At 52.6% G+C, this 15,492-nt stretch overlaps 6 protein-coding genes across 6 annotated transcripts; 3 read left to right on the top strand and 3 right to left on the bottom strand.

Annotated features, from left to right (window-relative positions):
- Window positions 1–88: 88 nt before the first annotated feature.
- On the top strand, window positions 89–1,247 carry EsH8_IX_000962 (uncharacterized protein; the record flags this gene model as incomplete). Its single annotated transcript, XM_083267298.1, has 4 exons — window positions 89–468; window positions 520–815; window positions 866–922; window positions 973–1,247. The coding sequence occupies 4 exons, from the start codon at window positions 89–91 to the stop codon at window positions 1,245–1,247; spliced, it is 1,008 nt and encodes a 335-aa protein (XP_083130863.1).
- Window positions 1,248–1,949: 702 nt separating this feature from the next.
- EsH8_IX_000961 (glycoside hydrolase family 43 protein) lies at window positions 1,950–2,966 on the bottom strand (the record flags this gene model as incomplete). Its single annotated transcript, XM_083267297.1, has 1 exon — window positions 1,950–2,966. One exon carries the CDS (start codon window positions 2,964–2,966, stop codon window positions 1,950–1,952), a length of 1,017 nt encoding a protein of 338 aa, XP_083130862.1.
- An 810-nt stretch (window positions 2,967–3,776) lies between these two features.
- EsH8_IX_000960 (uncharacterized protein) lies at window positions 3,777–5,892 on the bottom strand (the record flags this gene model as incomplete). The annotated part of the gene is made up of 4 exons (XM_083267296.1): window positions 3,777–4,457; window positions 4,508–4,731; window positions 4,787–5,481; window positions 5,546–5,892. 4 exons carry the CDS (start codon window positions 5,890–5,892, stop codon window positions 3,777–3,779), a joined length of 1,947 nt encoding a protein of 648 aa, XP_083130861.1.
- Window positions 5,893–7,223: 1,331 nt separating this feature from the next.
- On the top strand, window positions 7,224–8,756 carry EsH8_IX_000959 (uncharacterized protein; the record flags this gene model as incomplete). The annotated part of the gene is made up of 1 exon (XM_083267295.1): window positions 7,224–8,756. One exon carries the CDS (start codon window positions 7,224–7,226, stop codon window positions 8,754–8,756), a length of 1,533 nt encoding a protein of 510 aa, XP_083130860.1.
- Window positions 8,757–9,942: 1,186 nt separating this feature from the next.
- On the top strand, window positions 9,943–12,125 carry EsH8_IX_000958 (uncharacterized protein; the record flags this gene model as incomplete). Its single annotated transcript, XM_083267294.1, has 6 exons — window positions 9,943–10,118; window positions 10,177–10,302; window positions 10,363–10,466; window positions 11,040–11,371; window positions 11,434–11,838; window positions 11,892–12,125. The coding sequence occupies 6 exons, from the start codon at window positions 9,943–9,945 to the stop codon at window positions 12,123–12,125; spliced, it is 1,377 nt and encodes a 458-aa protein (XP_083130859.1).
- A 680-nt stretch (window positions 12,126–12,805) lies between these two features.
- On the bottom strand, window positions 12,806–14,547 carry EsH8_IX_000957 (uncharacterized protein; the record flags this gene model as incomplete). The annotated part of the gene is made up of 7 exons (XM_083267293.1): window positions 12,806–13,023; window positions 13,083–13,307; window positions 13,369–13,478; window positions 13,535–13,613; window positions 13,676–13,740; window positions 13,788–14,074; window positions 14,143–14,547. 7 exons carry the CDS (start codon window positions 14,545–14,547, stop codon window positions 12,806–12,808), a joined length of 1,389 nt encoding a protein of 462 aa, XP_083130858.1.
- Between the last annotated feature and the right edge of the window lie 945 nt (window positions 14,548–15,492).

Here is a 15,492-nt window from a genome sequence, read left to right as displayed (position 1 = left end):
TTGTGATGCGCCTCGAGGATATTGATCGGCTGCTGACATGGCTGTGTAGGCTCTCCACGTCCTGGTTGGCGCCAAGTACCTTAACACTATGACCGAGTCGGACCCTGTCGTCTGCCGTACCGTCGTCTTCTCCATCGTGGTCACCATCATCTGCTGGGTCTGCTCCCTTCCCCGCACATTCGACGCCCTCTCCAAGGCCGGCACGGCCACGGCCGTCTTCACCTTCATCTCGGTGCTTCTGGCTACCATCTTCGCCGGTATCCAGTCGCACCCCGCTGGCTACGACCCGCGATCCTCGTACGTTGACGACAACGGCGTTACCCAGGTCGGCGGCAACCCGATCGTCACGGCCCTCCCCTTGGCGAGCACCACCTTTGTCGCGGGCATGAACGCGTTTTTGAACATCAGCTACACATTTATCGGCCAGATTACGCTGCCTAGTTTTATCGCTGAGATGAAGGACCCTCGGTAGGTCTCGAAGCGTGACTCTTTGCGACGAGCATGCGCTAACAGTTGCAGCGACTTCCCCAAGGCTCTCTGGGCCGTCACAATTGGCGAGATCATCGTTTTCAGTATCGTTGGAGCCGTTGTATACGCCTTTGTAGGCAACCAGTACATGACTGCGCCCGCTTTCGGATCCCTTGAGGAGGTCTACAAGAAGGTGGCTTTCTCCTTCATGATCCCGACCCTGATCTTCCTCGGCGTCCTGTACGCCAGCGTCTCGGCTCGTTTCCTCTTCTTCCGCTTGTTCAAGGGCACCAAGCACGTGCATGAGCACACCATTATCGGCTGGGGCTCCTGGGCCACCATCCTGCGTAAGTGTACCGCTCCTGATGTTGCGATATTTCAACTGACGTCCTACCAGTCGCGCTTTGGCTCCTGGCATTCTTGATTGCCGAGCTGATTCCCTTCTTCTCTTCTTGTAAGTCAAACTTCTTCCACCCACCTTGACCTCCACTGACAAGTCCCAAGTGCTCTCGCTCATGTCCTCGCTGTTCGATTCCTTCTTCGGCTTCATCTTCTGGGGCGTTGCGTACTTCCGGATGAGAAGCGCCGACAACCGCGCCGGTGTCCCGAAACCGAACAAGATCGTTGATTACGCATCCATCGCACTCAACATTATCATCATCCTCACTGGCATTTTGTTCCTCACCGCTGGCACCTACGCCAGTGTGGAGGGCATCGTCGAGGAGTTTAGAGCCGGTACCGTCGGCAAGATTTTTGGCTGTGCAAGCAACGGCCTTTGAGAAGATCGCTCCAGGAAAGGGCAAATTGGACATTAGAGTGCGGTCTTGCAGCTTGTTGGTTGCGTCGAGTATCTCGTATAATCCGTAATACGGCCGGAGATTGCCAGTAACGATACCATTAGAATTTACAGTGATTATTACGTCGCAAATGTTTAGACCTACAGTCCGTGTTGTTTCTCCATGGTTATCGCATATGAAGCAGAAAGGGGGTAACACAAACGTCACCTGGTATAATACCAAGAGTCTAACTGAGCTGGTGCAACACGCCGTGTCGATATTACGTCTGACGCCAAAGGTCTTGGTAACTCTGGGATTACCATGTTCACATAATCTCTAGCCAGGTCCATCTCCAGAGTTTAAATAGCAGTTCCTTTCACAATTCTCTGCAAATTAGTTATTTATCGTATCTACGACTGCCAAGATGAGCTCAGTTGGATATCGGCTCGTATAGGCGTTTCTTCCGGCATCTTCAGCAAGAGTTCTGCGGCGGCATAAAATAATGGGCGTATCTCTCAACGAAACGAGGAAGATATGAAATGTCGAGTTCCTTATTAGTGACTACAAGGCAAATGACTGCTTGTGAAGCCAAGTTTGCAACATCCTCCGCACCAGGTAATTCAACAAAGTAAAGTCTGGTCCGTCACGTTGGGAAACCAATCCAAGTAAGTTCTCATCCCATCCCTCCTCGTAAAAATAAATTCGTCATGACATTACACATGAAGACCTGTGCTTCTTGGAGCCGGCGCTGTGGCCGTGTTCCGGGACGTGTCGATCCAGCGCGCAGCAGACGGAATGCGCGTGCGGGCCGAAGCAGTTGGCGCCCAGGTCGATCACCCTGGCCTTCCGGTTGGCCCACCCTTCGCCGTAGTTGGCCGTCGCGTGGTAGATGCAGTACACGCGGCTCCTGTCGACCGGGTTCGGCAGGAAGCTCGCGTGGCCCGGGCCGTACGGGCCCCCGCACCGCTTGTGGCTGACCAGCAGCGGCGTGGACCTCTTGGCCCACGACTCCGGGTCGAGGGGGTTGTGCCCGACGAGCGGCAGCAGGCCGAGCTTGTAGTCGCTCGTCCAGCTGCCGTCGGCAGAGTAGATGATGCCCCTGAAGGCGCCGGGGATGTCGACCCACGTCGGGCCCTCGTTGACGCCGCGGCGGCCCCCGTCCGGCCGCTCCCAGGGCTGCTCGGCGCGGGAGATGCAGACCAGGGTGTCGGCGACGGCCTCCTCGGGGCTGGCCAGCTTGATGAGGAAGAGGTCCTGCTGGGTGTCGGAGTGGTCGCCCAGCGGCCAGCCGGACCAGCAGCAGTACAGGGAGCGGCCGCCGTCGGGGCTGAAGACGGTGGCGTCGATGGACCAGTGGTCCGGCATGCCGCGCAGCGGGCCCAGGAACTCCCAGGCGTCGGGGTCCATCGGGTCGTGCGACGACGACCGCAGGACGGTCGTCCGGTGGCCCGGGTTGCCGACGCCCGGCGGCGCGCCGCACGTGTAGATGTACCACCGGCCCTGGAGGTAGTGCAGCTCCGGCGCCCAGATGTTGACGGACCACGGCGAGCCCGGCGCGGGCCGCCACACGACGCTCTTGCGGCAGTGGTTGAAGTCCTCGAGCGTGTCCGAGGACCACACCTCGACGCGGTTGTCGAGCGTGAAGGTGAAGTAGAACCTGCCGTTGGCGGCCACGATCCACGGGTCGGGCGTGTCGACGTCGCAGATGGTCTGGTTCGACATGGTAGGGGCCTTTGTTCTTCCTCTCTCTTTTTACTTCCTTTTTTTTTTCTTTTCCGGAATTGTGCCACTAGATTGTATTTGTTTCTCCCCCGAAACTCTCTCGGGTGTCGTCGAGGCGTCCTTACGTGGTGCTGTATCCCGACGACCGTCGGTTTAGAAAAGGATGTCACTTTTGGGCGGAAAACACGCAAAGGTCTTGGAGCTGAAAAAGGTGACGCTGCGCCGCTCGGAGCCGGCGGGAACGTCACCGAAGTTTCAGCCAGAGTCATCTGATGTTTCGACCCTTTTGGGGGAGAGGGGGGAGTTGGAGATCAATCTGCAGGGACGCGGCCAAGCCCATCCCGGTCGTTTGCGTCATTTCTCCGCATTCCCCGGCCCCAGGTCCATGGGCTCTGGACCTTCTGTACCCCGGGCAATAGCGCATGCACCTCGTCGAGACTGAGAAGTCGGCGGCAAGACTTGGAGAGAAATTCGGAGGTTGAAGGCTGAGATTTGAAGCATGATTCGGGCTTCTCCTGTGAGATTCACCAAGGAAGTATGGATGGCGCTGACGGAGACTGGCATCGCGAGCGCCGCGTCGAGACACGTACGTACGCGGTCTCAAATGTATCTGTTTATACAATGTGATGTTTCTGTCTATTTATAGCGGGTGCAATCATTGATCCACCTTTGCATATATTATTCTGTACTGCCCCTTCGATCCGGTCCTCTGGCTATTAGTTTCCATCTCAACATCCCCAGCTGACCAGCTGTCCTGATCTAGGTCATATCTGTCAATGCCACGTATTGCGCCCGTCTGAACGGTGCAGTCTAAGCCGCAAACCCCGGCGGCAGCTTGATATCCGAAAGACCTCGGTGCTGCTGAGACCCATGTATGTCGTTCTCCATGAAGCTGCCAGCCGAAACCTTCTTGCCGGCCCTGAAGCGAGGTATCGTCACCTTGAACGCAAGCGCGGGGGCAAAAAAGCCCAACCATATGATTTCCTCCTCGGGTATATCGAGTGCCTTGGCGACATTTTCCGGGGACAACAAGCCGGAGTGTCTGACGGCCTCAAATGTCGAATCGGATTCAAACATGATATCCATGGTGATTTCGTAGGGGCCCGCATTCTTGGAGCGAAGAACCCGTGAGATATCCGAGAGTGTCTCTTTGGGGTGTGTCTTTTGCCCCTGGCTGCTGTCGATTGCGGCACGGGAAGCTTTCTTGCCATTGGTGTCCGAAGATTTGGCCCGGTAAGGGTTGCTGCCGAAACTCGCTCCATGTTCAGTCTCGGGTCGTGGGTCTTTACCAAGGACAGCAACCTTTGAGCTGATGAGAGAAGATCCTCCTTGACTTTGAGCAGCGGGAGAAAGCCGTTCTTGTCCAGGATCGAGGTCCATTAGATGGTAGACGGAAAACTGGGCACACGGGCCCGTTTCGATTTCCATCTTTCCTGCAATGCCGAACGCAAAGTTGCCCGATGTTGCCTTTTGGCCAAGGTAGGGCCCGTGCTAACGCGGTTGTGAGCCACAGTCCGGTATTGATAGCGGAAGATACTCACGATCATTGCCACTCTGGCCGTGGAAGCGATTCCCGTTGCGAGCTCTTGGGTTGGTGCGATGGCCTCTGCGATGATGAAGACTTCGCCTGGCCCGGATGGCGTGCTCTGCCCTTTGCCATACACGTGGAAATCAAGGTTCCATTCTCCGGGCACGTTCGAGTGCTGCTGCCTGACATAACCCTTTACTAAAGCAAGCAAGTTGTCCAGCTGGCCGATGAGAATATCTGCAATGGCTCAAGGTGAGTAAGGGCAAGGCAGTGGAAGGGAGGTTTGGCTCACAATCTCGTACACTGCCCAAGACTATCGATCGATATCCAAGCACACGCGCGGCCTCTAGCTTGAGCTGATACGGCTGCCCATTTGAAATGGAAGATTGGAATTGGGCTCCCTGTACCCGCACGGTCCTATTGTCATCCAGTTGTTCGTATGTAGCTTGATCAAGATGGAGAGCGCCACCAGGACCGCGCAGGATGTCCGGTCTCGTGTTTTCATACAACGAGTGCGCAGCCACCGAGAGCGGCGTGCAGCGTGAATCTGGGGCAATCGGTCTGACGTCGAAGACGCCGTTCTCGTATACCGAGGCAACGGCGCCATGCGACTTTGGCGTCGAGCATTGTCCTCCGCACTCCATGATTTTTCCCATGTGGAGGAATCCACCTTGCCGCAGCTCGAGCTGCTCTGGGCTGAGGTCGGGGTATTGTCGCTTCAGTTGGAACATGGAGAAGGCGACGTAAGGGGCTGGGTCGTACGCTCGTCCGCCGATTATCACGTCAAAGTCCGGGGTGGCTTCCATTGCGTCGATAAATGGCTCGGGCCCGATTTGCGCGACCACCCGGGTTGAGTCTTTCACGTCCTTTTCTGTTAGAGCTGGGACGCATGTGCCGCATCCATTGATGCGGCCAGCTTGCAGGCGGTCCAGGATAATCGACTTGTCGATTCCCGAAAAGATCGAGATGGTCTTGAACGAGTAATGCCTGCACGTGTAAGTAGAGGCCAAAGGGCTTGGGCGAGTTTCTCGCGGCATGCAGTGAAACGTACTGGTTCTCTTCCGCGGCCGAGATTTCGTTGACGATTTCTTCCATCAGCCGGACATGCTCGTCGGCCCCATCTCCCCCGGCAGAGCTGAATATCAGCGGCACACGAAAGGTATGGACCAGCCTCAGCAACTTGGTCAGGTCCTTGACATACGCCGAGCGCGGGCAGGTCATGCTTCCCAGTGCTAATTTCTCGGGGCCGCTGTCTGTCGACCCGGCGTCGAGGATGATGGCGGTCGGGATGCCGGTGGAGGCAAGTTGCTCCAACTCCTGTGCGGTGAGGTCCTCCTCGAAGCCATAGCCCATGCAGCCAACAGGAGCCACGATATGGCATATGGGGTTGAGAGACATGTTTTCTTGTTTTTTTGATGGCGTGGCCAATCTGGGATGCGTTGCCGGTTGTTGTAATGAAGCTTATTATAGTTGCGTGTTGCGAATTAAGCTTATATCTGTACCCAAACTAGACTGACTGGTGTCGCTCTCCCCCGAGGGTAATGCCAGTGGGATAAAACACCACTCGCATTCACAGCCAATGTTGTCAATGATATCAGGTAAGGGCTGCGAATAACGTCTCTTCGTTCCATTCTTTGACCGGGGTTTCGTCTTCCTTCCGGCTGTGACTAGGAGAAAATGATTTTCACCGTCTCCTATGGCGTTGATAGGAAATTCCCGCTGCAGAAGGCATATACAATGAGTACAATACTTTCTTCTTGTGTGTGGTTTTGGCTCTCGAACTCGTCGTCACTTAAGTAAGTGGCTTAGACGCGTGGTCCGTATCCGTGTCCGTAGGGGCTGGCTTCCAATCAAAGCGACAATGTCAGCCGGAAGGATCGTGAAGAGCTGCCGGGCTGTGGCCCATGCGTGTCAGATCCGAATCCGTCCCCGTACCCGTAGGGGCTTATCCATTTTGGGCGGAAGGTGACGGAGAAAATCTTCGACACTGCGCCGTGCCGTTCCACCCTGCATGCTTCTAGGATGCTTATTTTCTGACACGGACGCCGATCATCTAGATGTTCGGCCTAGTGAGGTTGTGTTCCAGAGGTTGTGAGAAATGCAGAGCGGACTCCATGACCGCAAGCTCACAAATGCACCTCAAGCAGCGCGTCGTAACCGTTTCCTTGGCATCTGAGATTCCGTTGGAATAGTCACGGTAGTTGCTGACTACCGTGCTGCGCCTCGGCATATCTCTCGATCATCCGGTGCAGCAATGTCTGCCTCGTATGCAATCCTTCTATTTCGATGTCTAGCAAAACGCATGTGTCGCTAGGTACGAAGCTGGTGGAACATGAGGGATTCGAAACGTTAAAAACCTTCGGATCCCTTTGGTTTGTAAATAGTGAAGATTAAATTGAGCATCGAACAAACAATACTCTACCGTTACATTCGAGATTTCGGAGATACTGAATGCCGAAAAAAAAACGGATTCTTCATCTTAATTGCCCACAGCTATACCCGATTCTATCCAAATAGATTAAAAAAAAGTTTATTTTTTTATCGCCCTCGGAGCGATGAACCCCTTTCACGATAAGGCCAGACCTCTCAATGGGGATCCAACCACAACCGACAACATCGAGCTGGCAGGGCAAAACGCGACGAACGCACCAGAAATAAGAAGCGGACGAGAACAGACTCCGGGACCAGCAGAAACCAGAAATGACCGAGAACACTCCAGAAACCCTCTAATGAAGTCGACAAGCACAAGCAGTGGGTCCATAGGCAATGGGGCGGAGGATGAAAACCTGCCCCTTGGCCAGGCCATCCGTCTCTACCCCAAGGTCGTGGCGTACTGCATGTCATTCGCCATCATTGTCATAGGATGGGGCTACGCAATGATCATCGTTGGCTCAATTGTTGCTGTTGACTCGTTCCAGCATGACTACGGAGAGCTGTACAAGGGGAAGTGGATCATTCCTTCATACTGGGTCTCCTTGTGGTCCGCCTCCATTCCCTTGGGCATGGCCATCGGCTCCGTCTTGGCGGGATGGTTTCAAGACCGCTTCGGACGCAAGATGACCCTAAGAACGGGCAGCATCATCTGTGCAGTCGGGGTCGCCGGCATCTTCTTCTCATACCTCCCCTCCAACATCGAGGCGATGCGGTCCATGTTTTTCGTTGGCAAAGTCGTCCAGGGTCTGGCAATCGGTATGCTAAAGGTCACTGCCATGACTTACATCTCCGAGACGGCGCCAACTGCTCTTCGTGGTTCTGCGATGGGATTGGTGCCTACGGGCAACCTGTTGGGTCAACTGTTAGGATCCATCGTCATCTTCGCCGTCAACAAAACCCCGGGAAAGACTGGTTACCTCGCGTCCTTTGGCTCTCAGTGGCTTCTTGCCTTGATGGCTCTTATCCTGTCCATCGTCATCCCCGAGAGCCCGGCGTACCTCGAGGAACGAGGCCATTCGGAGAAGGCACTCGAGTCTTCGCGGAAACTCTATGCTCCCCGAGCAGACGCGTTGAAAGCTCTTGAAAGGATCCGCGTCAGCATTGCAGAGGAACGGGAAACCTCCGCCGGTGCCACTTACTGGACCTGCTTCACCGGCACAAACCGCCGCAGAACAATGATCGTCGTCATGGCCAATCTTTTCCCGGCAATGTTTGGCCTTGACCTCATTGCCAAGTCAAGCTACTTCTTGCAGGTCATTGGGATGAAGTCCAGCACCAGTCTCATGATCCTCATTGGTGGTATCGTTGCGGGGACCTTTGCCAACGGCCTTGGCCTCTGGATATTGTCAAGAGTTGGGCGAAGAAAGGTCACCCTGATCTCCATGACAATCTCAACCGTCATTTGGATCGGCGTTGGTATTTCCGGCATCTGGAAAGGACCGGCAGTCGCATACTTTACGGCCGCAGGCTGCATTCTCATCATCGTTGTCTGCGGGATGGGCGCTTGGCCAGCAGGTTACGCTATCATGGGCGAAACGAGCTCCTTGAGGTTGCGGTCGAAGAGCCAAGGAATTGGCGGTGTGGCCCAACAAGCTTCGTCAGTTGTGATCAATATTCTGCTCCCTTTGGCCTACAATCCCGACGCAGGCAACTGGGGTGCAAAGACAGGATTCATCTATGTTGGGCTGTGTGCTCTCGGGGTTGCGCTCTGCTGGTTTTTCTTGCCGGAGATGAAGGGAAGACACATTGACGAGATTGATCACATGTTCGACATCAAGCTGCCGGCTCGCCAGTTCAAGAAATGGAGGGCTGATGCGGAATCAAGTTGAGCTGTTCGGTCTGGATGTTTGCCTAATGCTTGGGGTTCACTCATTGTGGGAAGGATCGCTTCAATCTCCATAGTAATCAAACACGAGGGAAGTGTTGTTGCCTTCCATGTTCTGTGCAGTCAATTTCACCATTAGCGATTTGCGAACACTGTCAAGTCTCTCTTGTGTACGATGCATTTCCCTTAGGATGATTATGTCAAAATTTTCAGCGATACCGCCCGTTAACATCGGTACCTAAGTTAGAACATGGCGTGACAACACGACCTATTTTATTCCATGTATCAAAAACTATGCTAGCCACGCCAGGCCAATCACATTTCTAAAGCCATACGCGTTCACTGTTTTCAATTGCAACTTGGCACAAAGGAAGTTCAATTTTTTCTCAAATGAACTCGTTTGCGTTTGTACGATGTTCCCGAGTTAGAAAAGGCAGTCAAAATACTCAGATACCGTCGTATGTGGTATGCCGATCCTACTAGCAATGAGGAACAAACTGCAATTTGGCTGGTAGTGACAATTTAATTATTTGAAGGAAACTTTGCTGCAGCCAACAAGATGAGAATAGGATGCCTTTTCGGGCCAGCAGCCGATGTTGCGACGCGGGTTCCACAAAAGCTACTTGGCACACTGGGCAGAGTCTCGGCCTTCCAACGATAACCTGAAGAAGTCAGACTTGGCCTCATGGCACTCCACTGTCTAAGACCATCCCGGCTAAATTCGAAAAGCCCTTTCATTGGACATCAGCCAGCCTCGTCTATCAATGGTTGTTTCTGTGTGGTTGAACCGCTATCCTTGTCTCCAACATGTCCAGGATAGCTTCTTGGACGCGTTCATGGCGGCTCTTAGGCCGGCTTGGAACGCAAATCAGCCTGCCTCCGTCAGCCAATTTGGTTCCAATAGTCCAATGATTAATCTCGTTTGGCCCCCTCTCAGCACGACCTAAACCGTTCTCATGTGACTCTAACAAAGGGCCCCAAGAAACAGGAGACGGAAATGTCACCCGATAATCCGGGGAAGGCTGCTGCGCCATGTTTCCCCAGATATAAGAATTAGAGATCTCCACAGTTGTCTGCCTCGTGGTGGAGAGGTGATCTCCATAGCTTCTGCAGCTGCGATCGCCTCGGCAGCGCTATTGACGACAAATTTCAACTTCATACGTGTAAACGCCCTTCCTCCACCGGCTGCAATGGGACCATTCTCAAAACTTAGGGGTTCCAAGCCCAACCAAGAAGCCACTGCTCATGCTCAAGAAGAAGCCCCTGAATTTGAGCGTGTTACTTGGTACCAGGATCCTGGTCTGCGGAAGCTGTATTGGCACGCCTTCATTCTCTGCGTCGGCTCAGCCAGTACCGGTTATGATGGGTAAGAGAAACGAAAGTGCAATCTGTTGATGAAAGCCACAAATTGAGACCTGTCACAGCATGTTCTTCAACTCTGTCCAAAACTTTGAGTCCTGGAAGAGTTTCTTCGACTATCCCACCGATCACATTCTTGGTCTTCTTGCTGCTCTCTACCAGATTGGTAGTCTTGCATCGATTCCCATTGTGTAAGTCTTCGTCACCATGCGTGCCGAGTACATCTTATTTGTATTAACCTTCCCTTATAGACCTTACTTCACCGACCACTGGGGTCGACGGCTTCCCATCGTGATTGGGGGCGTCATCACGATTGCGGGTGCTCTGCTCCAAGCCTTTTGCAAAAACATGGGTGGTATGCATAATTCGTCTCTCAAGCACCCGCCAAGTAGATGACTAACCTTGTCGAAGCATTCATGGGAGGCCGTGTTTTACTGGGGTTTGGCAACTCCTTTTCACAAATGGCTTCACCCATGCTACTTACCGAAATCTGTCACCCGCAACATCGTGCTAGGCTTACAACAGTATGTCCATTCACCTCTTATACTATGTTCTTCCTTCATAACTATGGCCATGACCATCTCAACTCAAAGCTTTCTTAATTATCAACATTGAGGACATAATCATCTGAATCTTAAGGAGCTGACTTGCTTTGGAACCTAGGTTTACAACTGTCTTTGGAACGTGGGTGCTCTGAGTAAGTATATCGACATCATATCTCGATAAATAGCGATTTGTGTGCTAATGGTAACTAAATAGTCGTTGCTTGGGTGTCCTTCGGTACCGATTTCTTGCAAAATGAATGGTCTTGGCGAATTCCTGCCCTTATTCAAGCCCTTCCGTCTGTAATTCAAATCGTTGGCATTTGGTGTAAGTGTTTCCCTAACTCCTTTAATATTCGTCAGTCTACTCACCTTGCTTTCACTAGGGGTCCCCGAATCGCCGAGATATCTCATTGCCAACGACAAGCTCGATCAAGCACTTCATATTCTGGCCAAGTATCACGCTAATGGGGATGCCGACCACCCCACTGTAAAGTTCGAGTATCGTGAAATCAGAGATACAATCCGAATGGAGCAGGCCGCCAAGCAGCACAGCAGCTACCTCGACTTCTTCCGATCCCCTGGCAATCGTTACCGGTTCATGATTCTGATCTCCCTCGGTATCTTCTCGCAATGGTCTGGAAACGCCATCATTTCCAATTATACCAACATTCTATACACCAATGCCGGGATCACCAACTCGACGGCAAGGCTCGGTGTGAGTGTCATTCACGTAGCTCATTGTTCTGTACTTGGCTGACATTACTTCTTCTGCATTAGCTCTCGGCCGGATCTTCCATGGTGTCACTTTTTGTCTCAATCTCATTCGCACTTCTCGTCGACAAATTCGGCCGCCGTCCCATTTTCCTTGCCTCCACCGGAGGGATGTTTGGCACCTTCGTCTTCTGGACACTGACGTGCGCGTTATACGAAGAGTATGGCTCTCCGGGTGCCAACCATGCGATGATATTTTTCATCTGGGTTTTCAACGTCGCTTACGCGATCGCCTGGTCTGGTCTGCTGATTGGATACGCTGTGGAAATCCTGCCATATCAGCTGCGAGCCAAGGGTCTTATGATCCTGAACATTGCGATTCAGTCAGCACTCACCCTCAACAACTATGCCAACCCGGTTGCTCTCAAGTTCTTCGAAGGAGAGACTTGGAAGCTATATCTCATCTACACTGTAAGGCTGCTTTTGGACACTTTTATTACGATCAGACTACTAACAAACTCAAGTGCTGGATCTTCCTCGAGCTTTGCTTCGTTTTCTTCAAATACGTCGAGACCAAAGGACCTACTCTGGAGGAGCTTGCCAAGGTAATTGATGGCCCTGATGCTGCTGTCGCCCAGCTCGACATCCAGCAAATTGAGAAGGAGACGCAAGTCAACAATGCACGCTATAGCGAGCATGGTGATGGTGTCAATCCTGTGGTCCATTCTGTCGACAATAAGGCAGTCCAGAGAGACTAGTTTTACGGATGTCTTATTTTAGCTTTGCGCGTTCACAGTTAAGGTGGCGCGGTATAACAGACGTTGAGATCAGAGAGAGTATTGTGATATATCGCTGGATTGTAAATTGATCGGAGGAATTTCATCAGTGAAAATTATAGCCACTGCCTCTGAAAACAAGTGTCAAGTGTTTCGCCGTCATTAAGCGTGACCGGTGCTCCATAACTGACCCGGTGACCTTGGCCCTTCCCGCCATTCCTTCGCCTAGACCCAAGCTTGGGTCTTTGCTTGATTTTTCTATGCCATTTTATGGGAATCTACATATGGGTCGCGGGCCATGATGGCATGGTTTCTGAGTATGCATGCAGTCCACGGTAAGTTGTGCCCAAAATCCCGTTGGGCGAAGGTTCCCAATCATATGTGCACTTTCTTACAACCACTCAATGTATATATTTGCACAAAGCCTCGCTTGATTATTACGGCCGGGAGACCAATCCCTTGCAACCGTGTAGCGCAAAGTGAGAAATTCGTTGCTGCAAAATGTTTCTCCGCGTCGCAATTCCGTTTAAAAAGGTTCTTTCACACCATTCTCGAGCCAGCACATCATCAAATCACCAAGATTCTTCATATTCGTTCAATAACTCAATATCCCCAATCTTGCCTCGGTGCCTCTAAAATAACTCCGTACTTCACCAAGATAGTTAAGCAACAGGCTCAGTCTCGACGCTGATGTGCGTTTCGACTTTGATGAAGCCACTCATTTTGGATAATTCTCCACTGACGTGAGCCATGTTGAATGAATCGTCTTCGAAGAAGTCATGGGGTAGGTGGAACGCCTGGTCGTAGTCTTCCATGATCTTGATGGCCTCTTCCACAACGTTGTAACCGAAATTGAAGGCAAAGTTCTCTTTAGGGTTTTCTAAATATTCATTTTAGTTACAAAAGTAACTCTCTAAGTTGTGGGTGGCATAGACTTACTTGGGATGTCCTCCTTTTCCAGGAATTGCAACAGCTCGTTTTCCACAAGATATGATTGGTCTTGCCCAACGTTGCTGAGAAGTTGGATTGCACTGGCGCGGTTTCTGCGAATCTTCTCGTACAACTCTAGCCGCTTTTCGAGGTCGGAGGTATCTGTGGCGCCGGCCATTACGACGCCTAATGCTAGCCCGTCCTCGAGTCCCATAGCACCACCTTGGCCTTGGTCTGCGCCAACACTACGTTAGCTCTTGAATCTTGTTCACGTGCATTTCTAAGCAGCACTCACGAGGCAACATCGGATGCGCTGCATCACCAGCCAAAACCAGTTTGCCTTTTCGCCATGTTGGCACTGGGGCGCGGTACAGCAAGGGCCAACGCTTGATGTCGGTTGCTTTGCTAGAGTCAGGGTCAATGGGAGGTGTCACTCTCGTATGGATGTATCGGTGACGAACTTGATCACAGCCAAAAGGCTGGGGTTGAAACCAGCAAACTTTTCAATAACTTTCGCTTTGTCAAAGTCTGCCTGATAATCTGAAATGACGGTATCAGCATCAGAATGTTCGGATTCCAACAGACTCAAGCACTCAGCGAACCTTCTCTACTGGCAGATTTCATCTCTTCATCGTAAAAGATGCCGACAAAGTTGTGGATAGTGTTGCTATTTGGTCAGAAAAAGGGCCATCTTTCTCGGCGTGGAACACATACTTGCGGCATGGGTACGATACCAGCCTACGGTTGGTTTCGTTATCGGGGAAAACGCGGATGAGACCATCAGCATCCTCATTCCAGAATTGTGTCTCCGGGTCCTCTTCGAGAACTTCGGCAGGAATCAAGAAACGATAACAGCAGTTGTAGTGACTGGGGGCCACGGGAGGGTTCTTTCGACCAAGGACCGTCTCGCAGGCAATGGAATGGATGCCATCCGCGCCCACGACAAGGTCACCCCGAACCTCTTCGCCGTCTGACAGGTGCACTGCCGGCAGCTCAGGGTCCTGCAGAAAGTCAGGAAAAAAGCAACTTCACGATCGGTTAACGGGGCGGGGATCTACCCCACACTCACATATCCTACTACCCACGACTTGAGATGGATAGTGGCGGGAGTGCCCGGCCCTGCAGGATCGGTCGCCATCTTCTTGAGGGTATCGTGCAGATCCACGCGGTGGGCATACCAGAGATCGGCATCGTATAGCTCGTAGTTCTCGGCGTGTGTCATCTTTGAAATAGTATCGAACGTTACGGGATCTTGGAAGTGGACGGGCCCGGCTTTGACGAAGCCCGAGGCTTCAGGGTCAAGACCCCAGCGGACGAGGAACCGTGATGCATTCGGCGGCACGTTGATGGCGGCGCCGACCTCGTTGTTCATCCCGGACCGTTCGTAGATGCGCACCTTGTGGCCAGCGCGGCGGAGTGAGATAGCGGCCGATAGGCCGGCGATACCTGCCCCGACGATGACTACGTCCAACATGGCGCTAGTTGTTTTCTGGGATAGTGGAAATAAGAAGAGCAAGCGATGTTTCCCCGTTGTCGTTTGTCCCGAGTTTGTAGGTATGGTATCGGACCACTGCGTGCATGCAATCTGTCACCTCTTCGAGAGAAGAAGCCAAGAAAAGAAAAACAACTGGCCTCCGCCGTCTCAGCGGGAGAACCAACACGGGGAAAGGAGCAGATGCACTCGTCTGCATTTGGTAGGGTTACAACCGCCCTCTCCACCACAGAGCTCGGCGATCTGTGGCGCAACCCGCTCTTTCATGGGGACATAGGCCTGGGATCGGAACTCAACGGCTCGCGGCTGTGCGTATCTATTGGACGGCTACTACCTGGGAGGAGGGTTCACCATCAACCTGAGGATGCAGCAGCATGGTTCCGCAGAGGGAAATGACAAGAGGAGCGCTGAGGAGGCAACGATAGGCGTGGCTGTCGTCTCTGTGTGCGGAGGCCTGGTAACATTTTTTGTCATAATTGCGCCGTTGAAGAAGCGTGGTCGGCTCTTCTCTCGGAAACTTGGCAGCTTGTTCCCGTTGATGTTAGCTTCACATGTCGAATCACTGCATTAAGAGGGCATTTTTCACGGACGCACGCAGGATTGGAAGGATTGCTATTGAGACCTGATGCGAGACTGTTGGAGGTTATGGCGGTTTGCCTTCATTTCTGGACACAGCTTTGGGGTAGATGAGCTTCATCATCCGAGGAGATGCGGCAGGGGATGGCCAAATTAGTTCCACTGTAGCAAAACGTCGGCATCCTGCCCCTAACTCCCCTATTGGACCGCGCGATCTTGACTGGAGCTCGCTTGACCGAACCCATGTCCATCGTTGGGGTGTCAAACCCATGTCGAAGAAATTTTGGTTCACCGTTAGCTGGAGAGACCGTTTCATCCGCAGTGAGTGGTTTTTGGACCATGTTGACTCGG

Source organism: Colletotrichum jinshuiense, chromosome 9 (genome assembly GCF_051148585.1).
Source record: "Colletotrichum jinshuiense chromosome 9, complete sequence".
Classification (NCBI taxonomy): domain Eukaryota; kingdom Fungi; phylum Ascomycota; class Sordariomycetes; order Glomerellales; family Glomerellaceae; genus Colletotrichum; species Colletotrichum jinshuiense.
This window is presented reverse-complemented; position numbering and strand designations above follow the sequence as displayed.